Source organism: Chiloscyllium plagiosum, unplaced genomic scaffold (genome assembly GCF_037043375.1).
Source record: "Chiloscyllium plagiosum isolate Xiang-an unplaced genomic scaffold, Cpla_swu_hap1 HiC_scaffold_6, whole genome shotgun sequence".
Taxonomy (NCBI): domain Eukaryota; kingdom Metazoa; phylum Chordata; class Chondrichthyes; order Orectolobiformes; family Hemiscylliidae; genus Chiloscyllium; species Chiloscyllium plagiosum.
In genome coordinates this window covers 57,335,651-57,350,748 of record NW_028270144.1, presented here as the reverse complement: position 1 = coordinate 57,350,748, position 15,098 = coordinate 57,335,651, and the positions used below count along the sequence as shown (strand labels likewise).

Sequence of the window (15,098 nt, the reverse complement as noted above, 5' to 3'; positions counted from 1 at the left end):
CCCTCCCTTCCCCCCTCCCTTCCCCCCCCCCCTCTCTTCCCCCCTCTCTTCCCCCCCCCCCCCTCTCTTCCCCCCTCTCTTCCCCCCCCCCCTCTCTTCCCCCCTCTCTTCCCCCCCCCCCTCTCTTCCCCCCTCTCTTCCCCCCCCCCCCCCCTCTCTTCCCCCCTCTCTTCCCCCCTCCCTTCCCCCTCTTCCTTCCCCTCTCCCCACCACCCCGGGCAGCCTAGCCACCTGCAGTGTCATGGGCTTGGCTCTTGTTGCACTTAGTGATTAGAGTCATAAAGATGTATAACATGAGAACAGACCCTTTGCCCAACTCATTAGCCTAAATTAATTTAGTCCCATTTGCCAGCATTTGGCCCATATGTCTCTAAATCCTTCCTATTCATATACCCATCCAGATGTCTTTTAAATGTTGTAATTGTATTAATGTCTATTGTGTCCTCTGGTAACTCACTCCTTACATGCTCCTTGCTCTGTGTGGAAAATGTTGCCCTTTAGGACCCTTTTAAATGTTTCCCCTCTTACCTTTAAACCTATGTATGCTAGTTTTGAAGTCTGCTGTCATAGGGAAAATATCATGTCTATTTACCCTATCCATGCCCCTCATGACTTTTTTTTAAACCTGTGTAAGTTCACCCCTCAGTCTCTGACGCTCCAGGGAAAATAACCCTATTCAGCCTCTCCCTATAGCTCAAACTCTTCAACCCTGCTAATCTGAAGATGGTCAAATAAACAACCAACTTCTTTAGGTGCTGATGTCAACTTGTCATGCAATAATGTTTTAAGATTTAAGTAATTCTTGACCCTCTTCCTTTTTACCCTCAATGTCACGTGATTATAGTTTTGCACTCTTTCCATTCCACTCAAATTACCCAAAATTCTACCAGTTGCTGAAATGCTTTGATTGTTGCCCCAAAGTTAGGCTGGGCATAGTTTGCTCTCTTTTTTTGTAAAGCAAGACAATAATTTATTCAACTAGGAAACTGAGGAGTTAGTTAATGTTAGAGTTGTTTATTCGTCCTTGGAATTCGCCCAAATGAAATGAGAATGAACTATGAAGTTGCATGGAACGCTGAATCTTGATTTATGCATAACGACAGAGTCAAGTCATAAGTATTTAATTTTTTAAAATGTAAGAGGACTGAGTGGGAGAACTAGAAAGATTTGTGAAAAGGAAGATGACCAACCAAAACTGATAAGTTGTTCAGTTTGAGGATTAAGATTGCACTGTATTTTAAAAATATCTTTTTGGTTTTATTACTGTTGCATTTTGTCCCAAACTTTGGCTTGTTTGAACTGAATCGAAAAAGTATTTGCACTGGAAATATGGATGTTTCTTTGAACTTGGTCAGAAGATTATTTGTTAATGGTATCTAATATTGCTGTTGTTAAAGGTGGTGCAAAGCAAACTTATTTTATGTAAAATTAATTTTTATAATATACATGTTTCTGAAGAAATCTAATTTCGATGTCATTAATTTTTTTGGAAACAACTTTTTCTTTTAAATGATAGGATCTTGAAGTCCAAAAATATCCAGCAGTGAAGATGTATGACATTGACAGCTTCTCTGAGACACGCTACCATCTACCTGGACCTTTTGTGGACAGAGAAAGTGACACACCACAGGTATTTGAAAACAAATAAATAGCTTATTAATTATGTAGATAAGAGACCAACCCAAGCTGGTGTTTCTTCACTTGAGCATTCTCTCAGCATTCTCTGAGCATATCTCTATATCCTCTTCTCTTTGAAATGCTTACTCAGTCTCCTCTTAAAAGTTACTTTATAGAATCTCCCGAACCACTCCATGGTAAGTTATCACTGCAGTTTCTTATTGGAGTTTCTTTTCGATTTCTTCTTTGATTCCTAGATAACAACTAGCTTAGATTTAATAATTTCCTTGTTTTGCTTTACCCATCTTGAAAACATTTCCTGTGTCCATGCTATCAAAATCTTGCCAGAATTTACAATTTGCATTCGGTCAACCCTAAGTTTTCTTGTTGCACAAGAAGAAATATTGCATGCTGCTCCTTTCCAGATGAATGCAACTGCTCTATTTCTGATATCATCCTTTTGAAACTTTTTTGTATCATTTTCAATGTTCTTATTCCTTATTAATACAGTAAACATTTATTAACTGGCATCCTATGGAAGTAAGTGTGTGTCAGTTAATCAAATATTCTGGTTGATCAAGAGGTCTATGTAATCAGTGTAAAAATGCGCACAAAGTAATAGAAGTGTAATGCAGGAGGTATACACATCACTGGTTTATAGCAAAAGTAACTTTAAAATAAATAACTTAAATAAAACCTACCGGCAGAGACCCTTCTCACTCCCACCCTCAATTGACTACTCAGGCTATGCCTAGTGGTATTTACTGTGAGGCTATTAATCCAGAGATTTGGGTATTGTTCCAAGGACCTGGATTCAAAACCTGCAAAAGCAGGTGGTGGAAGTTAGATTCAGTGAAAATCATCTGGTATTAAAAAATTAATGATAACCTCCACCACTTCCTCTGGCAGCTCATTCCATGCACTCACTATCCTCTGCGTGAAAACGTTGCCCCTTGGGTCCCTTCTAAATCTTTTCCCCTCTATCTTAAACCTATATCCTCTAGTTTTGGATTCTGCTATCATGGGGAGAATACTTGGGGTGAATAGACAATCATGATTTTATAAGCTCACCCCTCAGCCTCCAAAACTCTAGGGAAACAGCTGCAGCACACTGTATTGCTCAAACCCTCCAACTCTGGTAATATCCTTTAAATCTCATCTGAACCCTCAAGTTTGACAATATCCTTCCTATAGCAGGGAGACCAGAATTGTACGTAGTATTCCAAAAGTGGCCTAACCAATGTTCTGTGCAGCTGCAACATGACTTCCCAACTCCTATACTGAATGCACTGACCAATGAAGGCAAGAATGCCAAATGCTACCTTCAGTATCCTGTCTACCTGCGACTCTAAATTCAAGGAACCGTGAACCTGCACTTCGAGGTCTCTTTGTTCAGCAACACTCCCCAGGACCTTACCATTAAGTGTATAGGTCCTGCTCTGATTTGCCTTTCCAAAATGTTGTACTTCACATCTATCTAAATTAAACTCCATCTGCCACTCCTTGCCCCATTGGCCCATCTGATCAAGATTCTGTTGTACTCTGAGGTAATCTTCATCATAGAATCCCTTCAGTGTGGAAACAGCCAATTGGCCTTACAAGTCCACACCGACATTACAAAGAGTATCCCACCCAGACCATTTTCTCTTATCCTATTACTCTACATTTCCCCTGACTAATGCACCTAACCTAAACATCCCTGAACACTATGGGCACTCTAGCATGGCTAATTCACCTAACCTGCACATCTTGGGATTGTGGGAGGAGACCAGAGCTCCCAGAGAATACCCACGCATACAGAGGGAGAATGTGCAAACTTCACACAGACAGTCACCTGAGGCTGGAATTGAGCCCAGATCCCTTCTTTGCTGTTTTTTGTTTTGATGTTTGGTCTTCTGTGTATTGAGCCACCAAGAATTACTGCTTATTGACCGTGATCTCCAATGCACAACTGTCCTGAACAGCCTAAACTTTATCAATGTGTGAAAAGCCCATGATCAATCTAAGATTACCCAGGTGTTGTGGTTCGATGTTTTTATTTATATTTTGTTTATTTTTTTAAATTGTTTTTCTTTTAAAAACTTTGCCCATATGACTTCCAACTATGTTTTGTTTGTTTCTTGCCTTGTTAATAGCATAAAAGCAACCACAACTATGACTTCATTTTTTTTTTTTTTTTACTCATTTCTTGCTGAAAGTAAGGATTCAAATGCATTCAAATAAGTTGTATGTAAGCATATAACTTTAATTCCTCACATTGTGTTTTTCATTGAGATGGACCCAATGCTACAATTTTGCATCCATGTCAAACATTGTTCATTTTGCTTCCCTGAATTTTATTCTTAAAATCAACTTTTTTTCCACACATTTGGCTGACTTTTCTTTTCCCTTGAATATAGACAACCCACCTTCCTCCTTTTCCTTTTTATTTCTAAGTAGATGTTGTGTTCTACAATGTCTGTTTGATCTGATTGTCTGTCTATAGCCATACTTTAGTGAACCTTATTCTGAGAAGCTAGATCACGTGTAGTAATACCTGCAGATTGCTTTTCATTTTGGACATTGTTCCCCAGCCATGTTAACTCTCCTTTTAATTGCAGTTTATCTCTACCTTTAGTTCTATCATTTTTTTTCACTCGTGTTTTAGAAAAGTTTATTCTTTGGATATTTGAGGCAAATTTTAGTTTTAATCTTGTTTAGACTTAAGTCACCTTGAAGATCCCTTCACCCTGGTTATCCCACCCAGTCTCTTTCTCCTCCTCTACATCCCCATCCCAAAAAAAAGGCATGAGTTGTAGTTAAGTCAGTAACCATCACTTCTTTATGTAAATCTTTTTCTGCTGGTTGATAGGTCTGACAAAAACAATTGATTTTGTTTTGGACTAGGGACAGTTATCGTTGACAAACCTACGCCTGCTCCTGTTTTCTATATTTCTCTGTCCTTTTGACCCTGCTGCGCTGGTATTACATCATGGCTGATCATCAAACTGAGTAACCTGTTTCTGCTTTTCATATGTCCTTTTGATCCTTTTAGCCCCAAATGATCTATCCTATTCCTTCCTGAAATCCTACAATGTAGTAGCCTTGACTGCTTTTTGTGGTGGTGAATTCCACAAGCTCACCACCCTCTGGAAAAATTTCTCTTCCTCTCAGTCCACGTGATTTACCCTGTTTCCCTAGGCTGTTACCCAGTAGTTCTGAACTTCCCTCATCATTGAGAACATCTTCCTGCATCTGCTCTGACTAGACCTATTAGAAATTATATGAAATCCACTGCATAAATGAACGCAATATTCCTCTGAAATCTAGCAAACCTAATCCTAACTGATTCCATATCTCCTCGATGCCATCCTGAGATCACAGGAATCAGTCAGGTAAGCAATCTCTGCACTCCCTCTGCAGCAATACCATCCTTCCTCAGATAAAGGGACCAAAATTGCAGACTGTATTTCAGGTGTGGCCTTAAGGCCCTCTATCATTGCAGCAAGGCATCCCTACACCTGTCACCAAAAATTCTCTCAATGAAGGCCAACATACCATCAAAGACTTGTTGCTTTCAAACTACTGTGGTTCCTGGATGACTGAGCAGTTTGGAACTGGAAAATAAATTATCGGGGAAACGACTGTGTGACATCCTCTTTCCAACCTGAGAAGCTGCCTGTTCTTGAAGTCAAAACTGTCTAAACCTGAAGAAAACCAATTTATTTTTGTGCAGTGATGGCTGTGAGCTGTGACTTTTGAATTGGTAAATCAGTGACATTTTCCAAGTGAATCACTTTTTGTTTTTACAAACCAATGGAAGCATTCAGGAAAAGACATCAGAACATCAAGGGGTCTGGTCGCCAAAAAAGATCACCCCAACATTGGAATTGGGAAGCAGAGATGACTGAACTATTCTTCAGTTTTTCTAAATCTGACAGTAACCTTTTTTTTTGTGTGTACATATGTAAGGGGGACTTGAGGGGGTTACACGTTTTGTTGTTACATGCCAATCATTTATATGTTTACTTGTAGCTTTTGTCTCATTATTAGTAATATATAATAGTTCTTGGCTAGTACAGAAACCTGGTCCATTCTATCTCTTAACCTTGGATTGAAGACCAGGTAAATTGGGTAACTGCTCTTTTAAATAAAAACCTTGACATTTGGTATGACCGTGGGAATAGTTCTTGCTTTACTGCCTTCTACAACTGCCTTGGTTGTAGCAATTCTTAGTCTTCTGTTGAAGCTATTTTATTTGGCAGTAATCAAAACAAACTTTTGAGATTTCTAAGTGTATCTTTCTATCGAACTATAATGGGTGATATTTCTAAGTTTCTGACCCACCTGTTTAATATATACTGTATTAAACAACCTGAATAGGTTAAGTGAAGTAGCTTATTACTAGATATTCTGACGTCTGGTTGGTCTTGGAATATATTTACAAGTTTACTTTGCACTTTTTACTTTTGTTTAAATTCCCTTTCAACAGATTAATGCCCAACAGACTGCACAAGAGGAAACAAAGCGCTTGGAGGATTTGCAACAAGAAGCTGAGATGGAGAGGCTGGAGCAGTTGGAGAAAGCTAGATTGCGAGGCAGCTACGCTCTCCAGTTAGTTCATTTAATACAGGTACTCCAACCACTATCCATGAATTCAGTAAGTGTTCAAAGAATGGATAATACAACCCAGTACTAATCTTTAGACACCTTGTTGAATCAGATTGGAATTGCTATTTCAGCATGGACGGATTGGAACAAAGGGTCTGTTTCCACGCTGTACATCTCTGACTCTCTGCTATCTAATCTGTGTTTGCTTGATTGAAAGAGGAGAAACAAATGGCAGGAAAGTAGGTGAAAGAGCATAGTAAGGTTTGTTAGTTTGGCCATATATTTTGGCATTTAGCGTTGGTTAATGTGTGATCTGTTATCAGGCTAAAATTCATGATGCGTACAGTTCTGTTTGGGTGTTGATAGTGCCATAATCAGACAAAAACACACATCCATTAGAAATTGTCATTTCACAAGACTCTACAGTTGGAGCGGGTGTTGCGCTTAATTGACCGTTGTGATGGTGTGTGAAGGAGGCTGTTTGGAGGCACATGTGGGGAGCAAGTTGTGTAGTTCTTGGGAGGAAGTTGGGGTGACCACAGTGCAGGTGATCATTGTATAATGGTCTGAGGGAATTTTGTTTGAGTTGACAGGTATGCAGGCTGAGAGTGTTGGTCAAACATTTGAGGGATTGGTACCTGACCCCCTGTCATTGTAGGCTGGGATTTGCTGAGCAGAGTGGATTGAGTAGGTTGCTCAAGGTGGGAGAAGACCTTTTTAAATACAGCTTTGTAGAGGGGGTTGGTGGTGGTGGTGGTGGGCAAGAGTCATGGAGGTTGGTTGAGATGTCTGGAGGAATCTTGAGGGTGGCAGTATAGTGGCATGCAAGTTGTTAGAGCAGCAGATTGATGGGGGTTTGATTTGAGGGGAAACTGAGGGTGATAGGTGTGTGGAAGGAAACACAGGAGGGTGGCTGGCTCAAGGTGAGTGAAGCAAGGGTCGGTTTTATTTTTACTGGGGCAGAGGTCATGAGAGTGCCAATTTGGTGAGGGCACTACAAGCAAGCGAAGAAGTCAATTGGGCAGAGGTTAGTAGGTGATGATGAGAATAATAGAAATATGTTTCAGCAAAGTTCGCAATGGCCAAGTTGGCTCATTGAATAATAAGGGGTAGGGTCAGGTGCTGTGTCTCTAAGTGGCGTGTGTTGGAAGATCTTTAGTGAGTGGAGAATGAGTATTTGAGGAGTCTGTCCTTTAGTTAGCTAAGAGCTGAATCTTATTTAATTCCATTTTCTTTCCTGGCAAGCTATAAGACTTGCTTCCAATCTTTTTAACTTGTGACTCAAAATCTGAGTTGGGGTTTGCAGATGCAGGGTAATTGCCTGGTGCAAGTTAAATGACTCTCAAACATCTGTAGAGACCCATTGGCATATTCATTTTGTCCAACACCTGTTTCATCAAGATGTACTGAAGTCTCCGTTAAATAGCTTTTAGATTTGCAGTCAGCACACTTTTTTTGTTTTGGTGTAGCCTGTTGAGATTTACAATCTGAGAGTTGTCCACCTCTTGTGAAATTGATATATATATTCTGTACTAGCCACCCTGTCTGCTTATCAGATCTATACAATCAAAAATATAGTCCCACTTTCTCACAATATGCCCATGCCATGAATGTTATGACACTTCAACTGCTTGTCCAAGTACTCTATTTTAGAAAGATTGTGGCTTCCTGTCTCCACTACAACACCACTGTTAATGAAAAGGTTTTTCCTCCAATCCCCTCTAAATCTCTTCCACTTTAAAACTGAAATTATGCTCCCTTGTTTTTGACCTCTCAACTAAGGGGAACAGCTGTTTTCCATGCCCCTCATAATCTTGCATCACTCTTCTAGGATCATCCTCTACCTTCTCCACTCCAAATAAAACCAAGCTTATCCAGCCTCTCTCTCTTCTTGGCTGAAATACTCCATTTCAGTGAACGTCCTCTGCATCCCCTCCAGTTCAGTGTTCCTGCTATGGCCTAGCCAAAGTCTTGTACAGCTCAAACGTGACCTCCCTGCTCTTACATCAGTGCCACATTTGTTGTTACTTGCTGTATAGTCTATTTCTGTCAAGAACTATATTTCACAACTTTTACATTTTGTTTTTTTTTAAAAGTGAGATCTCCAATTTGTAACCTCCCTTCCTCCATTGGCTTATCATTTGAATTTGTTGGAGTGAAACTTGACAAACGACCAAGTAACTGGGTACAAATAATGATGATGATGATTACTGTACTCTGGGAGAGCCAATCTTGAGCACTAAAGCAGTACTCTCAAAAGCCGCAAATGTTCATCCTTTACACACTCCTTAAGCCAGATTCAAATACTGTTTAACCCAGTTCTATTCTTGACTGTTTAACATTGCATGTCAAACTGATGTCCTGCAAGAGCCATGTAAACTAATACAGGACATGTAACAGACATTGTTCTTTAGCCATTGACCTCTTGCACCTTAATGATTGTACAGTTTGGACTACCTCTTGGTCCCTTCAAACATTTCCCACATATTTCTGGCCTTGCGCTGTTGAGGTTTTGTTTATTCCAATCCTTCTGTCTCTTTATATCTGCTGTTCTTTGGCTGTGCTTGCATTTTATTCTAGTTCAAAAAAATACATCTTGTGGAAATGATTTAATCCTTTCCAGTTCTTTTCACAAATGAAAACAAATAGTATGTTGATTTGTAGAAAAAAGCAACTGCATAGTTTGAGAAAGATTTCCCTCAATAGAAACCGTGAGATCCCTGTGCTATAAGTGAATTTCTAGTGTCAGTTTTCTTTGTACTATATAAGCCTTTGATACATGTTAAATATTTTATTACCTTCACCTCCAGGACAAAGAGAAACTGGTGAAGGAACTTGGAGAAATGGAACAAGCTGATCTGGCACGTCGAAGGCAGACTGTACCCCGGATGCCACCCCAATTGTTTGAGCCACCATATAGACTTGTGCAAGTAAAAGAGGATCGGCAGAGGGAGATGGAATTTGCTTTTGAGGATATGTATGCTGGTGATCAAAGTAAGACCAAGATTATAATGTATATTCTTTTGGTTAAAAACTTCTTTAATGTGGGAAATTTTCAGAAACACTCTTTGCTGGAATCTGACTTACAAGATGTTGTGTAATATAGTTGTGTAAAGACTACTTGTGTGGATGTTGAAATATTTCTCATAGCCCCATGTTTACAGCCAGATGGAGACCATTGGGCCCTTGGAGGTCAACAAAGATTGACTATGCTAATCCCATTTTCTAGCTCTTGGCTCAAAGTCTTTGGGTGTTATGACAATATAAACTAATATCTAAATATTGCCTAAACTTAAAAGTTTCTGACTCAACTACCTCTTTTTTTTTTCTCCATGATCTCCTGTCTTCACCCTCTCACTGGAAAAATGCCTTCTCAACTCTCTCTACTTTGTATTCTACCTCTTAGCTTAAATCTATAGCCCTGGGCATTAACTCCTCAACTAATGCAAAAAAAAATCCACAACCATCATCATCTTTCTCTATCAGGTACAATCTCAATCATCATTGTTCTAAGGAAAACAATATCACCTATCCAATATTTAATCATTCTTTAGGTCAATATTCCCACTATTTTTCCCCTTCTGTTCAGAGCTCAGTGTGCAGCAGCAACCTATTGAACAAAAGTGTAATGTTGCAAATGGTGTCTGTGCACTGATAGTCATTGACCCTCTGTCTGGCACAGCTTATTGGGGAAAATAAAATGAAGAATGGTGGAGATCTGAAATAAAAACAAATTGCTGAAGGGGTCCCTTAACCACTACGCTCTTCAGGCACCAATGGATATGCTTGCTAAAGTCACTCTGATCTTCAGTAATTTCCAGGGTCTGACCATAGTGTATCCCTTGCTTTGTTAGCCCTCTGCAGTTGCATTACCTCATGTTTTTCAGAGTGGAATTTCATTTGCCACAGCTCTGCCCATCTGACCAGTCTGTTGCTATCTTCCTTGCAGCTTTATGGCTATCCTCTTCACTATTTACCACCCTACTGATTTTCATGTCATTCATGAGGATCTTGATTTTGGCCTCTAACAATTCAGACTTAAAATATAATGTGGACCACAAACGTCAAAGGCCCGGACATTGGATCCTGCAGAACTCTAACTTTCAGTCACAAAAACATTGTTCTATCATCACACTCTACGTTTTGTTTCTTATAACCAATTTTGGATCCAATGTGCCACTTTGCCTTGGATCCCATGGTCTCCTTATTTTCTTGACCAGTCTGCCACAACAGACGTTATCAAAATTATTGCCAAGTCCATGTGGGTCGTATCAAATTCGCTCCTCATCAACACTGCTGGTTACCTCAGCAAATATCAAGACTTGTCCAATCACGACCTTTCCTTAATAAATCTATAGATTGTGTCCCTTAATTCTTTCTGATAACTCCTCCACCACCAAGGTTAGACTGTGACTGGTGTGTAATTTCCTGGTATTATGACTGACCCCACTGGGGACAGGGTGCTAATTCTCAAGCCCCACAATTCCTGGGATTGCCATGAGTGGATGAGTCAAATCAAAGCATGCAGAGTCCTCCGTAGATTAGATGTTTGTTTTGCTTCCAACGGTTTTTTTTGTCTTCCAGTCATCTTCTCCAGGTTCTTTCACTTCTTCTTAGGAGGTATAGGGTGATTGGTGCACTAATTTATGAAGTATTTTGTTACTGGTTAAAGGCAACAGCTTACAGCACCTGGTGGGAGAAAAAAGCTAACTTTTTTCAGACTTTAGTTATATTTACAGCAGAGATGGAATCTGTTTCTGCAGTAGTCTGGAGGTTTCGCTCTCTCCATCATAAACACTCCAGCTGATCATCTGTCCAGGAGTCAGAGTTGTCAGCAGGCTGATGATTTCAGGCATCCAAAACTGGTTTCCATTGTACAAATGAATGAGCGATCCTTTGCTGAAAGAATCTCATTCTGCACATGTACCCCATGTTGTCTTTTCTCTCTTGTTCCCAGCTGCCCACTCCAATAGTTTATTTTGAGTGCAGCAATTTCTTCAACTATTCTTGGTATTAAATCAAGTTTTCCCATTTCAATCCAAAATCAAAATCAGTGTTTTTAAAAGAATGCAGTCAGTAGTTTGGTCTAACCTTTTTTTTAATTTTTAAAAAAGGGATAATATCAGTCTTCTGGCATCTCTTTTTGAGGCTAGAAAAGATATGGCTGCCATGCACACAGTATCCTCTCTTGAGTTTCCCTTGACTGTGTGGAATGTAGCCCATCCTGATTAAGGACTTATGCCCAAAATGTTGACTCTCATGGTCCTCAGATGCTGTCTAACCTACTGCGCTTTTCCAGCGCCACACTTTTTCAATATTGATCTCCAGTGTCTGCAGTTTCTTCTTGTAGCTTATCCAGACCTGTGGCTGTACCCACTTTTAAACTTCTATTCTCTCATTTTCTTGTTAATTTCTTAATGTTTCACACACTTCCATCCTGATATCAATATATGCATTGCCCTTTGCCATTATGAAGATTGATGTGAAGTATTCATTGGCATATTCCTCAATCTCTTTCAGGTCCATGTGCAGTTAGTGGACCCTACTCTTACCCCTAGTAAGTCTCTTGCTCTTAATATACTTCAAAATAAATCCTTGTGGGCTTTCCTTTTTATTTTGTTCATGCATTCTTGGCTTTTGTAATTTCCTTTTCAGCTTCCCATATATATTCTACTAGGGACTCTGCCGTATTGAACGCCCATTATCGACCATTATCCTTTTTTTCCAAATTCTAACCAACTTGTCTGTTGAGAACCAGGGTTCTCTGGTCTGTGTCTCAATCTTTGTTTTATGGGAAGATACTTTGCCTTGTGCTGTTGCTATTTCCCACTTGAATGACTTCCTTTGCTCTAACATAATTTTATCTGCAAGAAGCAGCTTCAAGTACACATGGGTTAAATTGTATCTTAGCAAATTGTCATTGTCCCAGTTCAAAACTTTAATTTGTAGTTCCTCCATATTCTGTTTCGTAATGAATCTAAATTATGGTGGCTATCTCAAATGTTCTCTCACTGTTTGCTCCCCGATACCTTGTACACCCAAACTATCTCAGTTAATATTTGGGTAGTTAAAATACACTACTATTACTGCCTTTTTATTCTTGCACTTCTTTGAAATTTGACTGCACATCTTATCCTTTATCTCTCCCTGACGGTGTTTTGTGTTTTTGTGGAACCTTGTACACACTTAACTGCATGTTTGCCCCTTTTGTCTTTTTTGCTTCTACCCATTTGGCCTCATTCAATGATCCTTCCAAGATATCATCCCTCTTCACTGCCATAGATAATTTATGGTGTCATAGAGTTGCACAGCATGGAAACAAACCCTCTGGTTCAACTTGTCAATGCTGACCAGATATTCTAAATAAATCCTTTTAATATTATAGAATCCCGATAGAGCCTGTTCTGACACTTCGGCCCAAAAGATCCACACCTTCCCTCCGAAGAGCATCCTGCCCAAACCCATTTGCTACATTTACCCCTGAATAATGCACCTAACCAACACATCCCTGAACACTATATGGGCAATTTAACGCAGACAGTTTAGCATGGCTAATTCATCTAACCTGCACATATATGGACTTTGCTAAATCCTAATCCCATTTGCCCCATATCCATCTAAATGCTTCCTGGTCATATACCCAGCCAAAAGCCCTTTAATTTTACCAGCTTCTGCCACTTCCTCACAGCTAATTCCATTCACTCATTACCATCTACATGAAAAGGTTGCCCCTTGGGTCCCTTTTTGTTTTTAAAAAATCTTACACCCTCTCGCTTTAAACTTCTATCGTCTAGCGTCATAGAGATGTACAGCATGGAAACAGACTGCTTAGTCCAACGTGTCCATGCTGCTCAGATATCCCAACCCAATTTAGTCCCACCTGCCAGCATCTGGCCAATATTCCTCCAAACCCATCCAGATGCCTCTTAAATGTTGAATTGTACTCACCTCCACTACTACCTCTGGCAGCCATTCCACACATACACCACCCTCTGACTGAAAATGTTGCCGCTTGGTTCTCTTGTCTTTCTCCTCTCGTCCTAAACCTATGCCCTCTAGTTCTAGACTCTCCCACGCCAAGGGGACAGACCTTGTCTATTTACCCTATCCATGCCCCTCATGATTTTATAAACCTCTAAGGTCACCCCCTCAGCCTCTTATGCTCCAAGGAAAACAGTCCCAGCCTATTCAACCTCTCCCTATAGCTCAAATCCTCCAAGCATGCAAATCCTTTCTGAATCCTTTCAAATTTCACAACATCCTTCCGATTGGAAGGAGACCAGAATTGCACGCAATATATTCCAATAGTGGCCTAACCAATGTCCTGTCCAGCCACAACATGACCTCCCAACTTCTGCACTCCATACTCTGACCAATAAAGGAAAGCATACCAAACACCACCTTCACTATCCTATCTACCTGCAACTCCACTTTCAAGGAGCTATGAACCTGCACTCCAAGGTCTCTTTGTTCAGCAACACTTCTGAGGACTTTAGCATTAAGTCTATAAGTCCTGCTAAGATTTGCTTTCCATCTCTTAAGCTCACATCCAAATCATTTATATAAACGATGAAAAGTAGTGGACCCAGCAGTGATCCTTGTGGCACTCCACTGGTCACAGGCCTCCAGTCTGAAAAACAACCCTCCATCACTACCCTCTGTCTTCTACCTTTTGAGCCAGTTCTGTATCCAAATGGCTAGTTCTCCCTGTATTCCGAGGTCTAACCTGGCTAACCAGTCTCCCATCGGAAACCTTGTCGAATGCCTTACTGAAGTCCATGTAGATCACGTCTACTGCTCTGCCCTCATCAATCCTCTTTGTTACTACTTCAAAAAACTCCAATCAAGTTTGTGAGACATGATTTCCCACGCACAAGCCATGTTTACTATCCCTAATTAGTCCGTCTTTCCAAATACGCATACATCCTGTCCCTCCAACAACATCCTGTCCCTCCTGCCCCACCGCATTGTCTCAGCCTGCTCCTGCCCCACCGAACTCTTCTCTGCATATCTCGACACGGTCCTGTCCCCCTTAGTCCAAGAACTCCCCACCTACGTTCGGGACACCACCCATGCCCTCCACATCCTCCATGATTTTTCGCTTCCCCGGTCCCCAACGCGTTATCTTCACCATGGACACCCAGTCTCTGTACACTTCCATCCCCCATCAAGAAGGATTCAAAGCCCTCCGCTGCTTCCTTTCCTGCCGTACCAACCAGTACCGTTCCACTGACACCCTCCTTCGACTGACTGAACTGGTCCTCACTCTGAACAACTTCTCTTTCCAATCCTTCCACTTCCTCCAGACCAAAGGAGTAGCCATGGGCACCTGCATGGGCCCCAGCTATGCCTGCCTCTTCGTAAGATATGTGGAACAGTCCATCTTCCACAGCTAGTCTGGCACCATCCTTTTTCCTCCGCTACATCGATGACTCTATTGGCGCTGCCTCGTGCTCCCACGAGGAGGTTGAACAGTTCATCCACTTTACCAACACCTTCCACCCCGACCTCAAATTTACCTGGACCGTCTCAGACTCCTCCCTCCCCTTCCTAGACCTCTCCATTTCTATCTCCGGGCGACCGAATCAACACGGACATTTACTATAAACCGACCGACTCCCACAGCTACCTAGACTACACCTCCTCCCACCCTGCCCCCTATAAAAACGCCATTCCATATTTCCAATTCCTTTGTCTCCGCCGCATCTACTCCCAGGAGGAGCAGTTCCAATACCGAACAACCCAGATGGCCTCCTTCTTCTTCAAAGACCGCAATTTCCCCCCAGACGTGATTGACGATGCTCTCCACTTCATCTCCTCAACTTCCTGCTCCTCCGCCCTTGAGCCCCGCCCCTCCAATCGCCACCAGGACTGAACCCCACTGGTCCTCA

The 15,098-nt window shown here is 41.1% G+C and overlaps 1 protein-coding gene across 6 annotated transcripts in view; it reads left to right on the top strand.

The window, feature by feature from the left end:
* cep295 (centrosomal protein 295) overlaps positions 1 to 15,098 on the top strand; it is a 191,195-nt gene that overhangs the window by 17,448 nt on the left and 158,649 nt on the right. For all 6 annotated transcript variants that reach the window (XM_087988022.1, XM_087988027.1, XM_087988023.1 and 3 more), the window contains 3 exons: positions 1,517 to 1,630; positions 6,089 to 6,229; positions 9,018 to 9,201. In XM_087988022.1, the coding sequence (XP_087844148.1) occupies positions 1,517 to 1,630; positions 6,089 to 6,229; positions 9,018 to 9,201 (439 nt within the window). The remainder of the gene's footprint in view (positions 1 to 1,516; positions 1,631 to 6,088; positions 6,230 to 9,017; positions 9,202 to 15,098) is intronic.